Source organism: Rattus norvegicus, chromosome 7 (genome assembly GCF_036323735.1).
Source record: "Rattus norvegicus strain BN/NHsdMcwi chromosome 7, GRCr8, whole genome shotgun sequence".
Lineage (NCBI taxonomy): Eukaryota > Metazoa > Chordata > Mammalia > Rodentia > Muridae > Rattus > Rattus norvegicus.
In genome coordinates this window covers 45,884,877-45,907,507 of record NC_086025.1, presented here as the reverse complement: position 1 = coordinate 45,907,507, position 22,631 = coordinate 45,884,877, and the positions used below count along the sequence as shown (strand labels likewise).

Genomic DNA, 22,631 nt, shown 5'->3' with positions numbered 1-22,631 from the left:
TCAAAGAACAACTTTGCGAGTTGATTTTTCTCTTTGGATCATGTGGGTCCAAGGGATTGAGCTTGGGTCATCAGTCCTGGGTCTTGGTTATAGGAGCATTTACCTACGGAATCATGGTACCACACCTAAAGTTACCTTTTTATAAATTTTAGTTTGATTTTGTAATTTCAGTTCAGTCGTATAAGTAGCACTTTACTAACATTTTCTTCTCTCTCTCAGAGCACAAGACTTTGACAAAGTTTTTAGTCATTTTTGTAAACCGTCCTTGATTTTCGTCTTTGATTGCAAAAGCTCCCAAGTGGTTCCTAGGAGCCATACCACAGATAAACAAGTAGGATTTTATCGAGTCCTCCCTCTTAATTCATTCATATTTCACCTCCTATAATACAGGGTGATTTGTAGCTGATTAAAATCAACACTCATATTTTATTCATGCTATCAGCATATTTTTATCATAATAAAATGTTCATTTGTCTATACAGTGAATATGTATATTGCTTTTAGTAGAGTAGCCATTTTTACCATGTTAATCCTGCTGATCCATGAGCATGGGCTATTGATCCAAAATTTGCTCATTTTAAATATATCTTTTACTTGCTCTTTGACAATTTCAAGTATGTCTACAACATATCTTGACCGGACCATTATTTTAAAACCACTTTCTTAAAGTGATGTGATCTCAGGTTTTCAAGAGGAAGAAGGCATGGGAATCTTTATGGGTGAGTTTCAAACTTCATGAAAGCCCGACTCATTGCAGAGCTAGAATACAAGTTGCTTCTTATCCAGAAACAAAAGCAAATGAAAGAGAGAGAAGAGAAGAGACAGAGCCACCTAAGACTTATCTGAGGGTTATATCCCTAGTAGTCACTGGTATCTGCTGCCAGAATGTTTTTCCTAATTTAACTCCCTGGCTCAATTCTAAATTGTTCCTGGTAGATAAAATGGAGCTGTACACTGCCCTGTTTTACATTGAAACACATTGCCCTGATGAGCCTGTTAAAAGGTAAACCATTGAAGTTAAATATGATGTGCCAAAGTCGATCTTTCTCTAACTCCTTTATGGCACTTAAATGAAAGGAAATTTGTCTCAAACCGGTTTTCTTATATTTCGTATCAACTCATTTCTTATCTTTCTAGCACCTGAGTTATAGGGCATTAAGCTTTACCGTAATTTACAGACTAAATGTATCAAACGGGTTGTAAAGAAGAAGTGCGACTTATATCAGTTAAGCATCTGAAGCTAGGCTTCTGATGCACACACAAGTGAAGAGTGTCAGGAGAAATCAAATTACCAAAACATAGTAGAAAACAAGCTTATAGAAGGGCAGACGGTTAGCCAGTCCGTGGTAGTGCACGCCTTTAATCTCAGCACTTGGGAAGCAGAGGCAGACAGATCTCTGTGATTTGGGGGCCAGCCTGGTTTACAGAGCAAGATCCAGGACAGGACTACACGGAGAAACTCTGTCTCCAAATAAAGGAGGGAGTGGCTTCTATGAGCAACACAAACTTGAACTCAGTACTTTTTTTTTCCTTCTTTACTTTAGGGAGGTCACAAGGGAGGCAGGCAGGTGAACCTGGGAAGACAAAGAAGTGAATGTGATTGCGGTGCATTGTGTGAAACTCCCAATGATCAATAAAAATAGTATGTTGGGGGGAAAAGAAAGAAAAACAAAAACAAAAGCAGATGTTTGTATCGTTACTATGAGGATCAGATTGTAGAGTGAGTGTACACACTGCCTCCTGCCTTCAAGAAACAGATAGTGGCACATAAAATGGGCTGAGCCCCAAGGGACATGGTGGCCTCCTTTTCTGTCAGTCCCATGGTGAGAAGTAGTTACTGAGACAACTCACCATCACCGTTAAGGTTGTGGTTACTACCAACCTCGGACTCTGCCATTCATAAAGTATCAGCTTCTCATCACCGGTTTCTCTCACAATTCCAACAGTCCCGGGTCCCAGAGTACCTACAATGCCAAATAGTAGAGATGATGTTGATTTCTGTGAATACCTTCACTATTAAAGTTAGGGGGCGGGGGAAGTTCCCAGAAAAAAAAGAAAAAAAAACAGGAAACTTCCTTTTATATCACAACATGGTCAAATTGGGTCACACAGTCTCAAAGTAGCCATTGGTAAAATGAACCAGGTTATCATGACTAAGAAAGAAGATTTGCCCATGAGGTGTGATTGAGTTATCTCCCTGAACCACTGTTATCCAGAAACAACCAAACAAGTGATTGTTGTAAATTGTAGGGAAGGAATGGGTTATTTTGTAGATTGTAGATACTGTTTATGTTTTATGCCCACAAAAAAAAAATCCACGGACACATAACAGAAGCTAGAATTTGGGAAGAAGGAAGCAAAATTGCTACCTTTCACAATTCGTAGCTGAGGTATTTAGTATACAGATTAACCAGTGCCAAGCGCGTGGCACTTTTCTTTGTGGCATTCTCAATAATCTTCTATGTGATGCGTCTTCTCAGTACAGTCTCCCACAATAATTTCTCTAGGCAATAACTCTGAATAGGAACTTTTCTTAACGGGCCTGAAAGACATTTATTACATTTTATTTAAAGCAGTTGAGACTTATTCAAAGCACACTGTTATCATATTGGACACATACGTATATAATTTATTCAGTCAGTCAACCTTTATTTACTTACTAGTAAGAAAATTTCAGGGCCTAGGAAACTAGCCCAGTCTGGCGCAAACCTCTATCATTTAGTAGCTGTGCTTTAAGTCTTCTCACGTAAAGTCTTCTTAGCACATGAATGATAACTCCTGATTAATGAAGTTTGCTTGCAAATACCAGATCCACTTATATCCTCAAAATGCTTTTTAAAGTACCTGAATCTCGCATCTTAGTAAGTATTGCATACCTTTGTTTATTAATATACTATCTCAAGCTAGAAGAGCGAACGAAGCATTTTTTTTCCAGCCATTGTAGTTACCATAGTTTGAGCAGTGGATTGATTTCCAAGCTTTGCTCCGCTGTGTGGCGAAACAATGACAATCTGAACAGGGTGATGAAAGGGGGCTTTGTGCTGAGAGCTTAAATTTTTCTCTCAAGTGCCTGCAGCTGAGAAACAGTGAGGGTTCGGAGCCGAGCTTCAACAAAGCAAAGGAGAATGGGAATTCCAAACCATTTATCTGCAGTTTCTATAGATGGCGTTCTGAGAGCCAATTGGCTTGAACCGACTAACCCGTCTTCTTCAGAAACCGTCAATGCACCTAATTTTCTCTTCCCATATAAAAGTGCAGAAGTAGCTTCAATTCACATTGTGCTTTGGAGCATATAAAATTGATCAGTGGAAGATGTCAACTCCAAAAGAAATAGTGAACAACAACAAGAAAGAAAGAAAAGAAAATCACAGCCATCACCAACAATGAGGTAAACACAGATTTAGAAATCACCCAGTCTGTGTTGTTTTTGTTCCCCTCTGGGGTGTTCTTGTTCAGCTTTGCCATGAAATATAAGGAAAGAAAGAAAAAAATGGATGGATGAAGGTAGGAAAAGTTTGAACATTGTCATTTTTATGACACTGTACAACACACTTGAAGTCTCCCTAATATATGTTTGAAACATCTCTTTTTGACTGTAACCTTGTCTGTCTAGCTGAAATCTTGGGAGACCCGTTAAAAAGCATAAATGGTCTCCAATGTGGGCTGGCAATTTAAAAACAAGTGTGGTTTTTGTAGCTGCAGTAATAAAATATTTTCTTAAAATAGAAATGGGTATGAAATTAGCATTGTTAATTTTATGAATTCGTTATCAAATGCTTTCAGAAGCAGCTTTAATATCCCATGATTTCAGAGAGTTGTGTCCTTAGTGTAGGAGACTTTTCAGGTTTATGAAAGATTTCTTGATTTTTTTTTGTCATTATTGCAGTAACTGAATGTTTCATTTTTGGTTGGATATTTGGTTTATTTCTATTATTTCAATCCCTATCCTATTTATCTGAGAGAACAACTAATGTAGTGATGAATAGAATGTTTATTTAAAATAATACTTATAAAATTTATGCTGATTAAAATTACTAAATATAATTGAGGGAATGAGAAACTACACTTGTTCACATTTTTTATAAAGTTTATCACCTTATAATAAGTATAAATAATGCTCTTTTTTTTCATCTCGAGGCTTTGGCTCTAACTATTATAAAATTCACTATCATTTTACAGTCCGTTGCCAGAAATGATTGCAAAGAAAATTATGCCAAAATAAATTCATAGCGTTGAACTGTATGTTTATCAGAAGATCTCATTTCTTTGGATATGCTTAACTTTGTGGCAATCTTGTTAACACTGTAAAGAGAAAAAAAAAATCTCCCAGGTGTGGCTAGGCAGGCTCCACCCCCGTGGAACTCAGCCATGCTCCTATACCCCAGGCTCCACCCCAGTGGAGATCCGCAAGGCCTTCTGGGAAGGCTGTCGACCAGTGGGCACAAGGCCAACTTGAGTGGAGCCGGTTAAAATGGCGGTTCGGACGATGCAGACAGTGCAGGCAGTTCACCTTGAGTCAGATGCTTTCCTGGTTTGTCTCAATCACGCTCTGAGCACAGAGAAGGAGGAGGTGATGGGTCTGTGTATAGGGCAGTTGAATGATCATGGGAGGAGTGATTCCAAGCTTGCGTATGCCGGAGCTGAAATGGGCCCAATTGCGAAAAAGATGGGTGCCATCAGAATTGTTCACATTCATTCTGTTATTATCTTGCGACGTTCTGATAAGACAAAGGACCGAGTAGAAATTTCTCCAGAGCAACTGTCTGCAGCCTCAATAGAGGCAGAAAGACTAGCTGAGCAGACAGGCCGCCCCATGAGAGTTGTCGGCTGGTACCATTCCCACCCTCACATAACCGTTTGGCCTTCTCATGTCGATGTCCGTACACAAGCCATGTACCAGATGATGGATCGAAGCTTTGTAGGACTGATTTTTGCTTGTTTCATAGAAGACAAACCCACAAAGATTGGCCGTGTACTCTATACCTGCTTCCAGTCTGTACAAGCGTCAAAGAGTTCAGAATATGAGAGACTTGAAATCCCAATCCATATTGTGCCTCATGCCACCATTGGGAAAGTGTGCCTGAGGTCAGCAGTCGAGCTGCCAGGGATCCTATGTCAGGAAGAACAAGATGCCTATAGGAAGATTCACGGCCTTACACATCTGGACTCAGTAACCAAGATCCATAATGGCTCTGTATTCACCAAACATCTGTGCAGTCAGATGTCTGCGGTCTGTGGGCCTCTCCTACAGTGGTTGGAGGACAGACTGCAGCAAAATCAGCAGCGTTTACAGGAGTTGAAACAAGAAAAAGAAGACCTTATGGAAGAGCTGTCTTCCCTAGAATAAAGCAAAAGAACAAAAAATTGGGCAAGTATTTACTTGGCATACAGTTTATAAACTAATTCATTTCAACTAATTTTGACAAAGTACCAAGGTGACCCAAGGAAGAAAGGGCATGTGCTTCAGCTAATTGAACCTCTACTGGCCAACAAAATAAAATCTAACAGTACGCCAGAATGTTTCATGGGTTTAAAGTAAAATGGGGAACCTTCTAGGAAGAAAAAAATCATATTAAAAAAATCTTCAGGAGAAAACTTTAAGTTCTTTTAAGTTTTTAAGTTAACTTTGGAGTTTTTTTTTTTTTTTAACTTTAGCTGAAATGTATAATCCAGAAGAAAACAGAGTAGATATGCTGGACTTTACCAAAATTAAAACAACTTCATTTTGTTTAAAAAAGAAGGAGGGAGGAGGAAGAGGAAGAGGAAGAGGAAGAGGAGGAAGAAGAGGAGGAGGAAGAGGAGGAGGAGAAAAACAACACAGGAATTTACTTGCATTCTCTAACAACTATGGGAAAATAGTATATGATCAAAACTCAAATGCAAAACAATCAAGGAGGACATTAGAAGACATAAATAGACATTTTCTACAAAGAACATGTGTAGATGGCAGGTCATGTTATAAAAATATGTTGAACTTCTTAAGTCACTGAAGAATGCAGATTAAAACTAGAGTGTGACATAGCATGCACTTGACAAGATGGCTGAAGCGATGATAGTGAAAATACCAGATGCTATTAAGGACAGGAACTATATCTCTCTTACAGCAATGACAAGGATGTGAAGTACAACTACTCTGCAGAAGAATTTCGAAATCTTTGATAAACTTAAATATATACTTAACATACAACCCAGCAGTTGTACTGTCATGGCATAAAAACCTTCACAAAATTTTATTTGAGAAAGCCTCAGATTACAAACAACCCATATATTTCAGAATGGGTAAATAAACCATTTCTGCTCTGGAATATTACTCTGTGGCAAAAAAAAGGATGGACCACTAATATGTGCAACTTAGATGAACTGTGTAATATAGTAAGTGTGTGTGGTGGGGGGTAAACAGTTGGCGTTTCTATAACATTGTTGAATGTCAGAACTATGGAGAGAAATAACAGAAATGATTCCTGGGTTCAGGACTGCATAGTGTTTACTATATGTGTTACTGTTATACATTACATTATAACATAAGAATTAGTTTGGGCTGATGAGTGGTTTTGTATCTTCTACTGTTTAGTTCATAAAACTATTCCTGTGCTAATATCTTATAGATTTATATACACAAAAACTAATTCATTTAAGATCTAGTGGCAGCAAATAATGTGCCACTGTCATAATGTTGGCTTCAAGTTCAAGTTCTACAGTCATAGAAGATCTAGGAGAAAATTAGCATAGGGGATATGGGGTCTTGGTACTTTCTTATAATTTATGGTGAGTTTATAATTACACCACACATACACACATTTTTTAAAGAGTGCTAGGATAAAGCATTTTAATTAATATGGCCTCTGAAACATTTCAATCTGCTTGAGTCTCATTCTGCTAGTGTTTATGGCACATGCTGACACACACAGGCTTTAGACAGCAAACAGGATTCATTTACCATTTCTTAGATTTCCCTGAAATGATTCGTGAGATGAACCATTTCCTGAGAATAACAACTGTCTTGAGCATCCCCATGCAAACAGCACGTTATCCTGGCAGAAAGTGAAAGCGAGATGCCTTAAAAAATCTAAGAAAACTCCCACCTCAGACACACAAAAAGAATGTATCTGCTGAGTGTGCAGTGTGTCACTCAGGGTTGTTTTTAAAGCTATGTAAGAGGAGCCTGGCATCACTCAGTATTGTCAGACAGCAAGCAGTCTTCCACTTACAACAGTTTGGGACAAAAAAAGTATGAGCTTAGTAACAAAATGTACCAGTCTTATATCTAAATTGTTCTGGGAACTAACAAGCCTAGGGGACACTCATATTCAGTTTTATTTCCGGTTGTGCTTTCTGGATTCCATGATGCAGATATGCAGATCGCCCTAAGTGCAGTATTAACCTTTAAGGATAATTTCTACAGGAATTCAAAGGTATCTGAGTCATACCACAGTGGTGTGGGAACATAGACCTGCAGGAGTACAATGGTTCTCAACCTTGCAAATGCTGCGACCCTTTAATACAGTTCCTCATGTTGTGGTGACCCCCCAACCATAAAATTATCTTTACTGCTACTTCATAAATGTAATTTTGCTACTGAATCATAATGCAAACATCTGGTTTTTGATGGCCTTAAGCAACCCCTATGAAAGAGTCATCCAAACCACCCCCCCAAAAGACTATAGCAGCTCTGGGTAAGATATCTGTGTTTGGAATCCTGGCTCTGCGCAAGAAACATGTTCATTCTGGTCTGTATGCTCTGGACACATCAAAGCATTACATAACTTACATACTTAGATAAGAGTTTTATTGGCCTAACTACATTTTTCATGCATTATTTTAGATGCATGTTGTACTCTAATGAGAGAGAGAAAGGCTGTGTATTTGGGTGAGTGGGGAAGTTGAGGAGGAGAAATTATAATCAGAATATATTATATGAAAAAAATCTGTTTTCAATTAAAAATAATTTTAAAAGACATCCTAGCAGATTATAGGTGCTTACCTCCAAGCCTGAAATCCTGAGTTCAATCCTTGGGGTTCACATGATGCAAATAAAGAATTGCCCTCTGACCTCTGTGTACATATACTACGGCATGTGAGCGCACACATCATGCACACACACACACACACACACACACACACACACACACATCCTCATTCTTATATCTGCTATGGCCTCTACATAGGCAGCTTTCCTGAGAAGGAGCTACTCATGGGCAGACGTGGAATCTGTATCCTGACTATGCCTCATGCTCACCACCTACAGGTCTAGGGTCAGGTGCATCTTTCTTTACAGAAAGGAGAGTTAAGATAAACATGAGGAACGGGGGAAAGTATAGCAAATCTAGGCACCTTAAAGGCACTGAGAAAGCTTGTAAGTAAACCAGAAAAAAAATGACACCTTTTGACACGTTACCTCAATTTCTTTTCTGTATGTTGTATGTTAACTCACGTCAATCCTTTACAGTATTTTTCCCACCTTTTAATTTTTTTCCTTTTTTTTCTTTATGAACTTGAGTATTTCTTATTTATATTTCGAATGTTATTCCCTTTCCCGGTTTCCGGGCCAATATCCCCCTAACCCCCCCTCCCCTTCTCGATGGGTGTTCCCCTCCCCATCCTCCCCCCATTGCCGCCCTCCCCCCAACAATCACGTTCACTGGGGGTTCAGTCTTAGCAGGACCAAGGGCTTCCCCTTCCACTCCACCTTTTAATTTAACACTTTTATTGTATCTGTCCCTAGAAACCAGCTGCCACCCACCATAACATAGCCCTGTAACCTCTTGCTTCCCCCTTACATCTCCCAAGAAAACGTATCTGTCTGAATTGCAGAGAAGGTGCACCTTGAGGCTGACATTCGGAGGCCTGCAAACGAACGGCAGAGTCTGCTATGCTGCTCGCCCTCACTTTCTGCCTACGGATCCTCGGGCTACGGAAGAATTTAAGTGAAAATGACGGCAGGCGTTCACAGTTTTTCCAAGTCCTTTCACAGTGAATGTGATCATATTTCCTGGGAACCTTACCTGGCTTTGACACGAGTGTAGGGTTAGAGTGACCTTTAGTGAAGGGAGATTGACAGGCCAGCTCCTCTTGGCCTGGTCCAGTTCAATGGAGGAAGTACCTGGCTACGTCTGTCAGCAACTCTCTGAACATCATAGACAGAAAGGGTGTGGCTCCTTACTGAGCCTGGGAGTTGAAATAGGGCCAAGAAGGATGCATGTGGCAGCTGCACTGGCCTCACACCTCATGAAGTGAAACTCCCTAAATTCTGCCCTCTTTCTCTAATCCCAAAACACCCGTATCCTCATATCTCCTGGACTATTTTTAATGATCATGCCAACAATAACTTACAGTTTTGGGGTCTTATGTATCATAATACTTTCTTTGGTAATGTGTTTTGATAACTCTTCTGTTTGGCCTTGAAGTTTCGTGTACTTTTAATACAAATTGCAATACTTAAATAGAGAGGGAAATGGGGATTTCTGTTGAAATCATGCAGTATAATAAAATATCTCACTATATAACCTGAGAAATATATACAAAGTTTTAGATCTAGAGATAGACCTAACTAAAGTTAGGATAAAAGTGAGGGACTAGAAGGAGGTTGTCATGACAACAATGATTCTGATTTTCTGCAGGTATACCACAAAAATGAACCTTTAAGAGACTTCACTATTTTGTCTACATTGTACTTTAGCCAGTGGCCATTTTGTGTATTTTTTGCTGAAATTTTTGCCTCACCATTTTTCCTTGAGATTTAGTTTTGTGTTTGAAAGTGTTTTCAATCCAACATTATGTGTACTAAACTCACATCGTCAGATTCAGTCCTCATAAGAACAATTTTAACATTGTTTTTATAATTTAAAATAACTCAGATTTTTGCCATATTGAGAACATAAAGACATAGAAGGTAAAAATTCTACCAGAAATTTGGCATTGACTCTATCTTTCCAACCTTTTTAACATGAAAGCCCTTTATTTAAACAATCTGTGTAATGTCTCATTGCTTACATTTAGCATCCAATATCCCTTGTGCTTTCAAGTCTGAAGCTACTTAAGACAAGGTTAATACTATTACCTTATAAATTACCACAATTATTTGACCCCTGTTGATAATTTCTGATATTAAATTCCTACAAATGTCTTCGCATTAAAATGTATTTCAGCAATAATTCTTGGTCAGTGATTCCTAGAATGACTATGAACCCTTTCACGTATTTTGATACGTTCTATTATTTTGGGTCCACAGAGCATGTTCTGGTTCTACCCTCCCTCACAATTACCAAGCTCCTTGTATGCTGACCTTTGCTATTGATATTTAACCAAAATGCTAGATAACTGCATCCTTTTTAATTTTCAGTTTTTTATTGTAAAGAAGGAATTGATAAGGCTATCTTTTCTTATCTTTGAGCACAGACTTTATGTTTATATCCAAAATGGTTTTTCTTCAGTGTGCTAAAATTTTGTTCTCCCAAGCTAGATGACTGTGCATATAAAATTATGCAATCTCTTTCCTGTTATTTAGAGAACATGTGTTTCTCATTCACCAGTAAATAGATTTAAAAGAAAATCATACTAATCATATGCCAGTACCAAGTATTTAAATGGTACTGCAGCGTTTGGCTAGCTGAAGAGACCTAGATCAGGAGATGTCCATGTAGGACACGTGGCTCACATAGAAGAGCCGCATGTCTGTTTCTTTATATATTTTTGTTGAAATCATTCTTTGTACAATATTGCTTCATCTCCTCCCAGATGATAGCAACCTCCTCATCCATCCAACTCCATGCCTTCTTTCGCTCCTTTAGAAAAAACAGACAGGCAAATAAAAAGAAGACAAAACAAATAAAGACAGAAAAAAGAGAGAGAAAGAAGAAAGAAAACATACATCAGACCCATGCACAAAACCCAATTAGTGATAATTATGAAGAGATTAGCATCATTCAGGTGAAGTCTTCTGGCTAGTGTTTCTTTAGGGTCAATGCACAGAAGTTCTGTGGGTGACTTAGGTTGTACCTCATTCTGGTCAAAACTGGGTCCTGTGTAAGTCTCCAAATTAATACTGCATGAAAGGGTCAAGAAGAGCAGCAGAGGGCTGGCATCGTGAGAGGCTGGAAGTGAATATTTAACCCCAGAAACAATGGGGAGCCCAGGATAGAAGGGTTCATTCAGGGAATGTGGGGCAGGGCACTATGAAGTGCTCCCAAGAAAGGCCCTTGGCAAAACTGTAGCCCAGTGACAGTCGGAGACTTTGCAGACAGCAGGAGAGCTGGCTTCAGCCATGAGACTCACTGTGGGTGCTGTGGCAAACCCTTAGGAACCAAAAAGATTGTGAGGGAATGGAAAACACTGGACACTGAGTTATTTGCACTGTTAGAGTTCATTTTTTCTTCCTCTAGCTTGGGACTCTGCCTTGGTTCTTCCCTTTGGGAATAAGAAAGTATTTAACTTATTTTGACTTTGTAGGACCTCATAGTTTTGAGACTAGGGAGTTTTTAAAGAGACTTTGGCTTCTTAAATCAACTTTGGATTTTAAAGAAATTAAAGGTTTAAAATACTCAAATTTGTAAAACCTGGGAGTTTTAAGTTTTGAATGTGTTTTATATTGTGATGATTAATGTGATATTTGAGAGATAAACAAAAAAAGACAAGGTTGCTGTTAGCTGGTATTGAATTGGCATATCAAACTGACAAAGAGAGAATTGTCCTGGCTAGATTTTATGTCCACTTGATACAAGCTAGTCATATGAAAGGAGGAAACCTCAATTGAGAAGATGGCTCCATAAGATCCAGCTGTAGGCAGGCTATAGGGCATTTTCTGTTAGTAATTAATGTGGTAGGGTTTAGCCTTTGTAGGTGGGGATGCCCCTGGGCTATATAGTCCTGGGTGCTCTAAGACAGCAAGGTAAGCAAGCCATGCATCACTCCCTGCCTCCAGATTGCTACCCTATTGGAGTTCCTGCCCTAACTTCCTTCAGTGATGTACTCTGATATGGAATCATAAGTAAAATAACCACTTTTCCTCACCAGATCATTTATGGTCATGGTTTGATAACAGCGGTAGTCACCCTGAGTAAGACAGAGAGCAAGTTTATTTCTTCCCACTTTACAAGCATCAAATTGAGAAGCCATACTAGTTTTCAAAATTCATTTAGCTAGAGAATAAGACTAAAATTACAAGCTCCACAATTCAAAGCCAAAATGTTTTCATTTACAACCTCAGAATTAATTGGGTTTTCTTTTTTCTTTTTTCTTTTTTTTTTTTTAGTTCAAAGATAAATAAGCATTTAAACTAATTGAATGAGTGAATTTAATAAAATAATTCAATAAGATAATGAAGCTCGGTGAATTTAAGTAATTAAACAGACAGAGCATGTTTTATTACTTGATATATGGAGTCAGTTATACCGAATTTACAGTGACCTAAAAATACCACCTAGCAGAACAAGTAAATTATTGATCAGCATATCACCTCCAGTAAAGGTCAAAAAATGACTGAGGATAAAACTTATCCTCGATAAGAGATTCAAGAAACACTTGCTGTATAATGTTCATTGTGTTCTAGGCTTCCAAGATTATGCTATTGTATACTGTTATTTTAAAAGTCACTAACACTTTGAATGGATGCAATCACTTAGCAACATTTCCAATACTAATATCCATAATTTGTGGGGGTTTTTTCTTTTAAAATAATACAAGTTGCTTAGCTTATAGAACATGTCTGTCATCAACAATCTTTTTCTACATACTTTGGGAAGATATCATTAAAAATTAAATTTACACAGGAAAATGGGGCTCGTATGCATAGCTAATAGGTTGGAGGGCTTACATAGTATTGTCGGAAGAGAATGCTAGTCAGTAACTACATTTGGTCTTAGCCTTCCCGGAAGGAGCTCTCCACTCACTGTGGTCCCATAAATATTTCATGCGCCAACATGAAGTAATATGCTAATGGCAGCCTGCCTACCCAGCGAGCAGGTGTGGTGTGAGCTGTGTGTTTTCATCTTGGGTACACCTGTGATATGGGGTCAGGCATGGTGTTCCTGTTCATTCTGAATTGGCTTTCTCTCTGCTTCTCCATCACAGTTTCACTTGAACCAAAAATGGTGAGTGCCAGTCATCCTGAGGCCCTGGCCGCCCCTGTCACCACTGTTGCGACCCTTGTCCCACACAATGCCACTGAGCCAGCCAGTCCTGGGGAAGGGAAGGAAGATGCCTTTTCCAAGCTGAAGCAGAAGTTTATGAATGAGCTGCATAAAATTCCATGTGAGTATACTTTCTTCACTTGAATAAGAAGCAAAGATTGAACAGTCGTTAAATCACTGGGAAGTCAGCTGAATTCAACGTTATTATTCGTGGTAGTTCTGTATGGTAGTACTCCAATGATAAGTGAAGTGATTTTGGAAATGGAATATGATATTTTTCATTATCTATTTTTATAGATAACAGCACAGTTTATAGTGAAATCATGTTTGCTGGGTTGGATGTAGGTTGGTCCTTCATTTTCTTTTTCGCTAATAATAGTAATACCTATAGGTTGTGTTATATGAAGTTTAGATTAGTATTAATAAAATTGTTATATAGGAAAGACTATATTAGCTAGCACCTTCCCACAATTACAAGTTTGATTTTCTTTCCTTTGTTAATATTTTTAAAACTTGTCTATCTTTCATGGATTTGTCAGTATTTCAAAAGCTTTCATCTACTTTTAATTTTTTATTTGTCAATGGGAAACACAAAGCCTGTGGCTAGGCTTATGAGAGTAAATGTAGCACTAAGTCTAACCAGTGGTATTTAGTTTTTCAAATTTTATTTGTATATTTACAGATATATTTACTGTGTTCAGTAACAGTATTTTCAACTGTGAGTACTGTATATTGACCTAAGTATCATGTGGGCACTACATCATATAGAACCATTTTTTACTGACGACATTGATATGCACTGTCTTAGTTCAGCGTCACTGTAGTACATGTCATGCAATAAATCCCTTGAATTTACTTTCCTCTCTAAATCAAAGTTTGTATCCTTTGATCACTTCACTTGTCAAGCTCCTAACCCAGGTCCTTTGACCTTCACATGTGTTCCATGGCACACGTGAACATGGGTGCGTGCACACACTCACACACAGGTACATACACATTATGTTCACATACAGTAATAAGAATAAAATACACAATGTAGGTGAATGTGGAATGTTTTCTTAGTACTGTCAAAGGGTTGCTTTCTTGGTTTATCTTTGACATGGTGCATATAAATAATACTCACCTTTGCATATTAATGTTGGGTCATTTAACTACTGAGTCCATTCATTACTTCTAAAAGTTTGGGAATGACTCTCTGGATCTCTTTATATGATCATATCATATACAAACAAGGAATATCTCTTTCTCTTGCCCACTTGTATTCCTTTTATTTCTTTCTTGCCCTATTATTCTGGCTAAGTTGCCATACCTTTTCATGAGTGTACAGAATTACAGAAGGAATGTTTTAAACGCTAACGCTGTGGCTGCCATGCATACCCTTTATCATATTGAAGTTTAATTCTTCTATATCTTAATTTGTTGAGCATTTTTAAGAATATTCAGTTATTTTCAAATTCTTTTTCTTTTGAAATGATCGTATTGCTTTACTCTTTACCCTATTAATGTGACCTATCATATATATTAATTTATAAAGATTAAGCTGTCCTTCCTTTCCTGAAATTAATCAATCCTACCTGGGGACTAGCATTTTTACATGCTCCTGGACTCTATTGTTCAGGAAAAGCCCAGGACACAGTGACCAGGAATAGTGATTAGCATCTTAGTAGCTTTTTATTCGTGTGTGTGTGTGTGTGTGTGTGTGTGTGTGTGTGTGTGTAGGGAGCAAGGGGTCCTTGGCTTTCACACCAGCATGATGCTGGCCTCTTCAAATTGGTTTAAAAGTATGCCCTTAATTATAACATGACCAGCAGAGGTTGAATTTCTATGTTGCAATGTCTATTGGGACCTGAGGATGACTTGGATGAACCCAATCCAAGAAGACAAGATAAACCAATGGAATATTCCAGGTGAAAGATAATGTTATGAAAATGTATCTATAAGATCATCTCATGCCTCAGAGATTAGAAATGAGTTCATATGTCCACACTGTTCATAAATTCGACTTTCTCTGGAGCTTGCTGTAACAGAGCTGTTGGTAATTACTGTTCTCAGCAGGAAGCTCCATTGGAGAAGAAATGGAAGGAGAGAGATGGTCCAGCAGCTCAAGCCCTTAAGCAAGAACAAGATCACAGTTCCTCTTCTGCTCTATCGCCTAGCTAATGGACTGTTATAAAAGTCAAAGTGCTCTTTATATAACTTTGAGGTTAGAAATTCTAGAGGGAAATCATACGTATGCATTGTAGATTTAAACTTGTGCTTGAGGACTATTTTATCAAAATAGGTGCCATCAAAGAAACGTGTCAAAGGCTATCAGAGAAAACAATGCAAGAAATAGACACATGTCCTGCCTCATGTGTCACTGTCTCCTCTGGAAGTGTAGTGTATGAGGCGCACACACAGTGAGCCTGATAACCGTCAGACTGAGATGTGCTGCCAGTCAGCAGCGTAACTCTTGTCCTCATCTCTTTCATGTTCATACTCGCCATCCTCCTACTTAGGGTTCATCCAAGCGCAGTGTTTCCAATCCAGGTAACTCAAATATCCATTGTTCCCAGCATGCTCTGCCCCTCAGCCTTGCTCTTTTTCTCATCATATTATTCAGTACCATCTATAATAACATATGTAAATGTATCACTTAATACGGGGTTTTTAATTACTCTGAATCTTTCCAAAATAATAAAAGTTCTGTGAGGGAAGTAAGTTATACACGCTTTGTGAGTAGTCACATCATTCATGAGGAGGGGTCCATAGAAAGCTCTCAGTGTATATTTTACCAAGAAATGAATGAGCAAAGATCAATTCAACTTCTATCCCACACACTCCCTCTTAAATTCTGTAGCCTTGAGGTACCAACAAAGTAAAACACGGATTTTTACATTGTATGTGTTAAAATTCCATTTCTGTGCTTACCAATGCTATTCACTTTTACAAAGCAAAATAATATTTCCATCTTTATGAAGTCCTCTGCTTCTTTCTCATGAAGTTTGAGGCATTACACTCTTTTCTTGTTTATCAGTTATCAACTGCAAAGAATTACATATGAAACCCCCTGTTTGGTTTGCCTTGGCTAGCTTTTCTTTCATCTTCCCAAGATATTCCCTAGTTTCTATGCCATCATTAGGTGCTAGAAATGATAGCGGATAACAATGTTCTCCTCCAAAGAGGATTGCTTTTAACCTGTCACCCGCAAGACTAGAAACAAGAGGATCCTCTAAGGACCTGTGCAAAGTATTATGTTGCTAGTGTTTTCCTTGATATCATAAAATGAAACAAGTAAATAGCTAAAATATTTTAAAGTAAATAGGTTTTAGAAAAATGATATTTTTCATAGAGTCATGCAGCTTTATTAAAAATATCTAGCAGTAAATTATCTACATTTTCCTTTTAATTCAGTGAAACTTTTACTGCCTGTGTAATTGAAATTTCTAATGGGATTTTTTCAGACAGGAAGCAATGATAAGCAAAATAAAATATGTCCCTAAACTCAAATTCCTTCAGGGGCATATGCTATATAAAAGTTATCACTTGTGACTTGGCATAACACAATAAGATGCTAATGACAGGTAACAAATTAGAATATTAATCGATTTTGGTCTCTGAACTAAATCTTGGCTATCTGGCAGATGTGGTTTTTGCAAAATTGATAGCAAACAGCTTCAGTCTGTCACTTGAAATTCCCACTTGTAAGAAGAGAGGTGTCACAATGGTGGGGAGTGTGCATGTCATTAGTTAGGTAATCTACACAGTCCAGTGTGAGCATATTCAAACCAAATTGCCTGATGATATCATCCGTAACACCGTGGGGCTTACATGTAAAAGGAGAAAGTACGAGAGGAGAAGGAAATGGTAAATTCTCTGAGCATTTTTATCTTTCAATTTATTCTGCACACTCTTATCTAAATGAAGCAGACAAGGATTTCCAGAATGCTTCTTTATTTTGCAACTTTGATTTTAATGTGACTAAGGCCATGGTTGGTTTGTAAAGCATGAACTCATGTCATCCAAACAGCTACGATTAAGGTTTTGATATTCATGAGTTTCTTGAAGTAGAGTGCACCTTTTCCTTATGTACAGCAAAATAACCAAATCCTCTCTCGCAGTCCAGAATAAGAGTAAGAGGTCTAAGGATAGCTGTGCTATTGGTGCAGAAATGTTTGGGGATAAACACTTTGACTCAGAAATAGACACAATTTATGGGCACAGGCTGCATGAATCCAAATCCTATATCTACAGCACAGTGTCTGTATGACCTTGGGCATATTAATTGTTTATTCATCCATCCCCTCCTGTTACAGAGATAGGATCTTAAATAGTGCTCTTGTCACTAGGTTGGTGGGTAAAAGCATCAGTGTGTACCAAGTATAGCAGGGTGTCTAGCACAAAGAAACCACACTTGAAATGTTAGCTATTATTAAATTCACACTGTTGTTTTAACAAGTTTCCATTTCTATTTTAGAAAAGTCCTCTATTTAGGTCAGTTACGCAGAGAAAATTCCAGAAACTTTGCAGGTGAATATATGTGCATTATATTCTTTAAGCCTATTTCTGTCGTGCCTGTTCTGTAGAAGATGATGGAGGGTTTCCATGGCCCCCTAATCTAACCTTTTTACTTTTCTATTGACCTTGCTTTTTCTCAGCTCTGCTTTTAGCCTACATCACATATCAGGAAGGGCTTGGCAAAGTTGTATGTCATGGGTGCTAAAGGAACACTAAGATGCTTGTTTCATGGTCTAAAATGTCCTTCCTCTGAAATTATCCTCGTCAAACTACTTTTCTATCATTTACCTTTACATCTTCACTAGAGTTTTAAAAACATAAAACCTGAACCCTGCCTTCTCTTCATGCCCTTTGACAATCCAGGGCTTTCTGCTCTGATTCCTATCTCTGTTCACTGCTAAAATTAGCTTCTTTAAACTTGCAGGACACATCTTGATACTGTGAGGGTTATTGTTGAGTTTCATGAAATCAGATATTTCTGCCCATTACCACTTACCAGCCTCCATAGTCTGACAAGTTCTGGCTCCCCTCCCATGCTTCTCAACTTCTCCCCACTCTTTATTCTCCTCTACAAACTAACCCTCAAGTTTTTCATACTCATTCATTTCTCAAAATGAAGCCCTATTTTCCTGAGAGTTGCCTTGAGCACACCTCTTGCTCGACATCCAATTCTTTTTCTACATACCTGCTATGGAAAGTCTTAAATAAGAACTCTTACTGTGATCCTGACCACAATGAGCTCCGTCTCCACCAATTTGCTGCTTGAATTTAAGCCCATGAACCCTTCTCCTGAAATCTCTCTCAAAGCCAACTACTGGTTCTGATATATTAGCTTAGCATTGAACACCCAACTAACATCAGGATGAGAAGTCGATCATTTTAAAGGCATGGCTGTGTGAGGCTTCTTCTCTTGAAAGCTTTCCATTCAAATCTCTCAGCTGTCATGTTATCTACAGGGCCTTCTGCTTGCTTTCCCAAGATAGGTTAATTCCCAAAACCCTGGCACAGTTACTCACACATCTGTGCTTTTCCTGTACATAGAAAGTGGGCCTGATGAAGATGTAGTGTAATTTGGTTCTGGGCAGTAGTGCATTGACCAGGTTCTGACCAGGAAAAAATCTCTTTCTCAAAAAAAGGGGGGGGGCATGGAGTTTTGCTCAAGACTAAACCAATTTACGCTACAAGCAACTCTGTAGATGTCATGTTTCAGAACTTTATTAGAAGTAGTAGGGAATTTAGCCCATGTGTGCAGAAACTGAACCCTGAAAATAAATTTCAAATCTTTTTAACACAAGGGTCCTTTTCAAATAAAATATTACATAAACACTGAAAACAGAAATATGATAAAACAAGACTCAACTCCTATTACAGTCTTCCTGCTGATGTCTCATCAGCAGCTACGAAGACAGCTAGCTGAAGGGACACTTTGAACAGGGTGACCTTAAACCTCAGGAGATAGATGATCAGCTAGTGATGACGCAAGGAGCATCATGTAAGTATGGCCGCATCAGCCAGGAAAACTATAGTTGATAACTTTGTTTGCCCTCCTGTGGCTGAAAAATGAAGATAATGACATTGTCCTATGTCAGTGTCATGATCATTAATGTCAAGAAAGTCAATGGCAAGAAATAAATGAAGAGACCCTTAGGGACACAGCGATGCATGCCGTGTGAAGAACAGGAATTATGATACTGATCACCATGGTTATTGAGCACCGGACACACCTGTGTGTGTTGTGCATTACACGAATCACCAATAAGCTTGTGAAAACTGCCAACACTTACTATTCTGGTTGCATGAATAAGAACTCAGAGGCTTTTGTTGTCCAGAGAAGTTACTCGTGCTGGAGAGTATGGGGGTGGAGGTGTTGTCAGGAGACATTTACAGTTTTATGATTTGGCCTCATGAGAACATCATGGACACCTCACATCCCTCCACCATTGCTTACTACAGAAAAAGACTAGAAACGAGTAGAAAACTGTGCACCCACTCAAAGACAGTCCTATTGTGATTTGTATTGTAGGTGATTGAATACCTGGAATGTGATTTTAATATAATTCCTGTTCTTCCTGCATCAGCCACCTTGATAAGTGAATAGTTATTTACTTCAGTTCTGCAGTTCTTTAAATGGTCTTCCCTTGCTCAGATATGCAGCCATGCTATTCAAAAGTAGCACACTCTGTAAACGGACGAGCTACATGAGTCAGCTTCCCCCATCTGTTGACTCAGTTCTTCTTAAACTTCAGAGAGGCATGGCTAAAATGTTAAGTGAAGTTCTTAACTTCTGGGAAATGGAAAATCTGCAAGAAAGAAAGGTTCAATTCTGATGAGTAATCTCAACCTTAAGGACTTTGCAACACTGACTTCATCACAATGGCGATGAAGGAATCTATTGAGTCAGAGACTCTCAGCAATAAGGGTTACTCACACAAGCTCACCACAAGGAAGGCCTCTACACTTTCATCCAACAAAACATACAGGAAAGGGTGTGAACTTCTAACATTTATACATTTATTTGTTTGAGAACTTTATAATTTATGGTTACATTTTTCCACTACATATTTTTCATTCTTTTACTCATCATATTTTTGAATGATGGTTGCTCTGTGTGTGTATGTGTGTGTGTGTGTGTGTGTGTGTGTGTGTGTGTGTGTGTGTGTGTGTTTCTAAAGTGCTAAGGGTCATACCTAGGACTTACTTGTCATATGCTGGTCAAATGTTTTTTCCTATGACATAAACCTCAGCTTATGGAAGTTTGTTTAATTTCCAGCTTGGGAGGTTTAAAATTCATACAGTAGAGCAAAGACTCAGCAGGTCCCACTGTGAGTCTATCTCTGTATTTCACAGATAGGATGTGAGTAGCGTGTGTGGAACCAAGCTAGTGACTGCATTCAGAACCAAGGACGGAGCGATGCCAAGCCTCACAGTCTTCCTGGAGAGCATGCACCAGATAGCCTGAACCCCTCCTATTACTTCCCGCCTTCTGAAGAGTCACTTGGAACTTTGGAGACCCAAACTTGACCCAATAATTCACATCTGTAGGATTTTCCAGTTGTTCATAGATACTATATATGCTTTAATATTTTAATCATCAAAACAGTCCTTTCTTTGACAGCAATGATAGCATGTATGTTTTACAAAAGAACAAATAAAGGCTTGAGATTCTTTTATTTACTTAAAAATATCCTTCACTTTAGCTTAGTCCACCATCTTAGATTATCATTTTAACTTAATTCTGATTTTAAAGATAGTAGAAATATATGTATATATGTATGTATGAATGAATGTATATATTTTTAATCTAAAGTGATCCAGTTTGCCTAAAGCAATAGTCCATAGAACAGTTTGTACTGCTCCCTGTGGGGTACAGTGAGTATTTGTTGGGTTATTTTTAGTGCACTAAACCTTGGGTATGGGAACAGGACCTGGCAAGAACCTACTTACTCCTCAGTACTTGCTACAAAAATGTATCCCACAGAATTTCAAAATCCTAAAAGGACATGCATATGAAGGAAAACTTTATAGCTATGTGACCTAGAACTAGTTGCTTTTGTGTGTGTGTGTCTGTGTGTGTGTGTGTGTGTGTGTGTGTGTGTGTGTATCCGCACACATGCGCACATGCTCACACACTCCTACATACAAGGTGGTTTTATATGTCGCTTAAGTGTACAAAGCAGGTTAGCTTTTATTATAATATTTGTCTAAAATCTAGTATTTGGTTTTTGGTCCTAATCAAAAAATAATCTTTTGATTGTCTAAAGTCCAATGGCCCTTCTGGGAGTTGCAGGCGTCTAATTATTTCTTTGTGTTTTATAGTGTCATTACCTGATGATTTCTTTATATTATTTTTTGTACATTATTACAAATTATGTTATTTTAAATCTGAGCCTTGTAATTAACATATTTCATTGAACTTTAAAATTATATATATATAGAAGTATTTTATATTATCTGCTCACCGTGTGAGACAGGAAACTATTTTAAAGTATTTCTTACAAACTGTAGTGCTGTGGATAACACTGACTTTAGGCAAGTGTGCAGTATGATCCTAGAAGTATTCTGGGGTTTGCGTGGCAATTTAAGCTAACTACATGCCACTGAGATTGCATTTCAGGAAGGACTGTTATATGTCCTTGTGGTTTCCTTCTGGAATCCTATTATGCAGAAAAATCCCCCCCAAAGAAATTCACTCCTTTAAAATGAACTAGCATTAAGGGATTCTATAAACTTCCAAAGCATGGGTGATACAACATAGCCATAAGCTATAAAAGTCACCAAACAAATTAAGATCCAAGCTAAGTTCCCAGAGCTTATTTAGTTAAGTTTGTTGGCATCTCAAGGATATTAAGTAAGCCTATAGAAGGAAAATAAGGGCTGCAGATAACACCATGGTCTGGTATTGAATGCAGCTCAAAAATTACCTTGCTAGAGTACTTTACAAGGAGACAGAGATAGTTTTAAATAGCTCTAAAAGTCAGTTCCTTAACACATAGCTCTTACAGTACGAAGCATAGGTTGTCATTAGCAAAGCCTGCCTACAGAAGCAAATTTATAAAGGAAGCCGTGGATGTAGAAACCTGGGATCCTGCTGTTCTGCTCACTGTTAAGGCTGTATCGATCCTTGTGGCTTGGCTGACTATCAGGCTTAGCACACTTTCAGTTACATCCAATAAAGAAATTAGAGCAGAAACCACAAGAAAATTATGTGCTGGTCAATTACATTCCAGCACTTGGCTTTATTTTTCTATGTTTGGTTTTCACTTAAGAGAATATTATAATGAAGGGATTGAAACTCGGTATCTTCTGAGTCCAAACACCTTCACTGTCTGTCTTTTGAATGAGCTTAGATAACTATAAGTAAAGAATAAGAAGATATTAGGCCATTTAAAGACTTCCTCACCAAGAAACATTTTAATTGGAACTGCAGCCCTGGAGAAATTCTGAAACCATTTGCATTCTCCTACTTTTCATCTTTTATTTAAAGCTGTTTATAACAGAGAGAGAGAGAGA

The 22,631-nt window shown here is 38.2% G+C and overlaps 2 protein-coding genes and 1 long non-coding RNA gene across 11 annotated transcripts in view; 2 read left to right on the top strand and 1 right to left on the bottom strand.

Moving 5' to 3' along the window:
- Positions 1-22,631, top strand: part of Syt1 (synaptotagmin 1) — a 544,812-nt gene that overhangs the window by 336,953 nt on the left and 185,228 nt on the right. For 7 of the 8 annotated variants that reach the window (XM_008765353.4, XM_063263065.1, XM_017594679.3 and 4 more), the window contains one exon: positions 13,066-13,245. In XM_008765353.4, coding sequence (XP_008763575.2) covers positions 13,083-13,245 — 163 coding nt within the window. In that variant the 5' untranslated portion in view covers positions 13,066-13,082. Of the gene's footprint in view, positions 1-3,044; positions 3,389-13,065; positions 13,246-22,631 lie in introns of those variants that run through there. The other variant, XM_063263064.1, reaches the window with a different exon arrangement.
- Brcc3dc (BRCA1/BRCA2-containing complex, subunit 3, domain containing) lies at positions 4,430-6,187 on the top strand. Its single transcript, NM_001409064.1, has one exon. It carries the CDS (start codon positions 4,472-4,474, stop codon positions 5,345-5,347), a length of 876 nt encoding a protein of 291 aa, NP_001395993.1. The 5' UTR covers positions 4,430-4,471; the 3' UTR covers positions 5,348-6,187.
- Positions 19,617-22,631, bottom strand: part of LOC102547595 (uncharacterized) — a 50,241-nt gene continuing 47,226 nt past the window's right edge. For both annotated transcript variants that reach the window (XR_010053693.1, XR_593423.4), the window contains one exon: positions 19,617-19,921. This is a non-coding gene — a long non-coding RNA (uncharacterized LOC102547595). The remainder of the gene's footprint in view (positions 19,922-22,631) is intronic.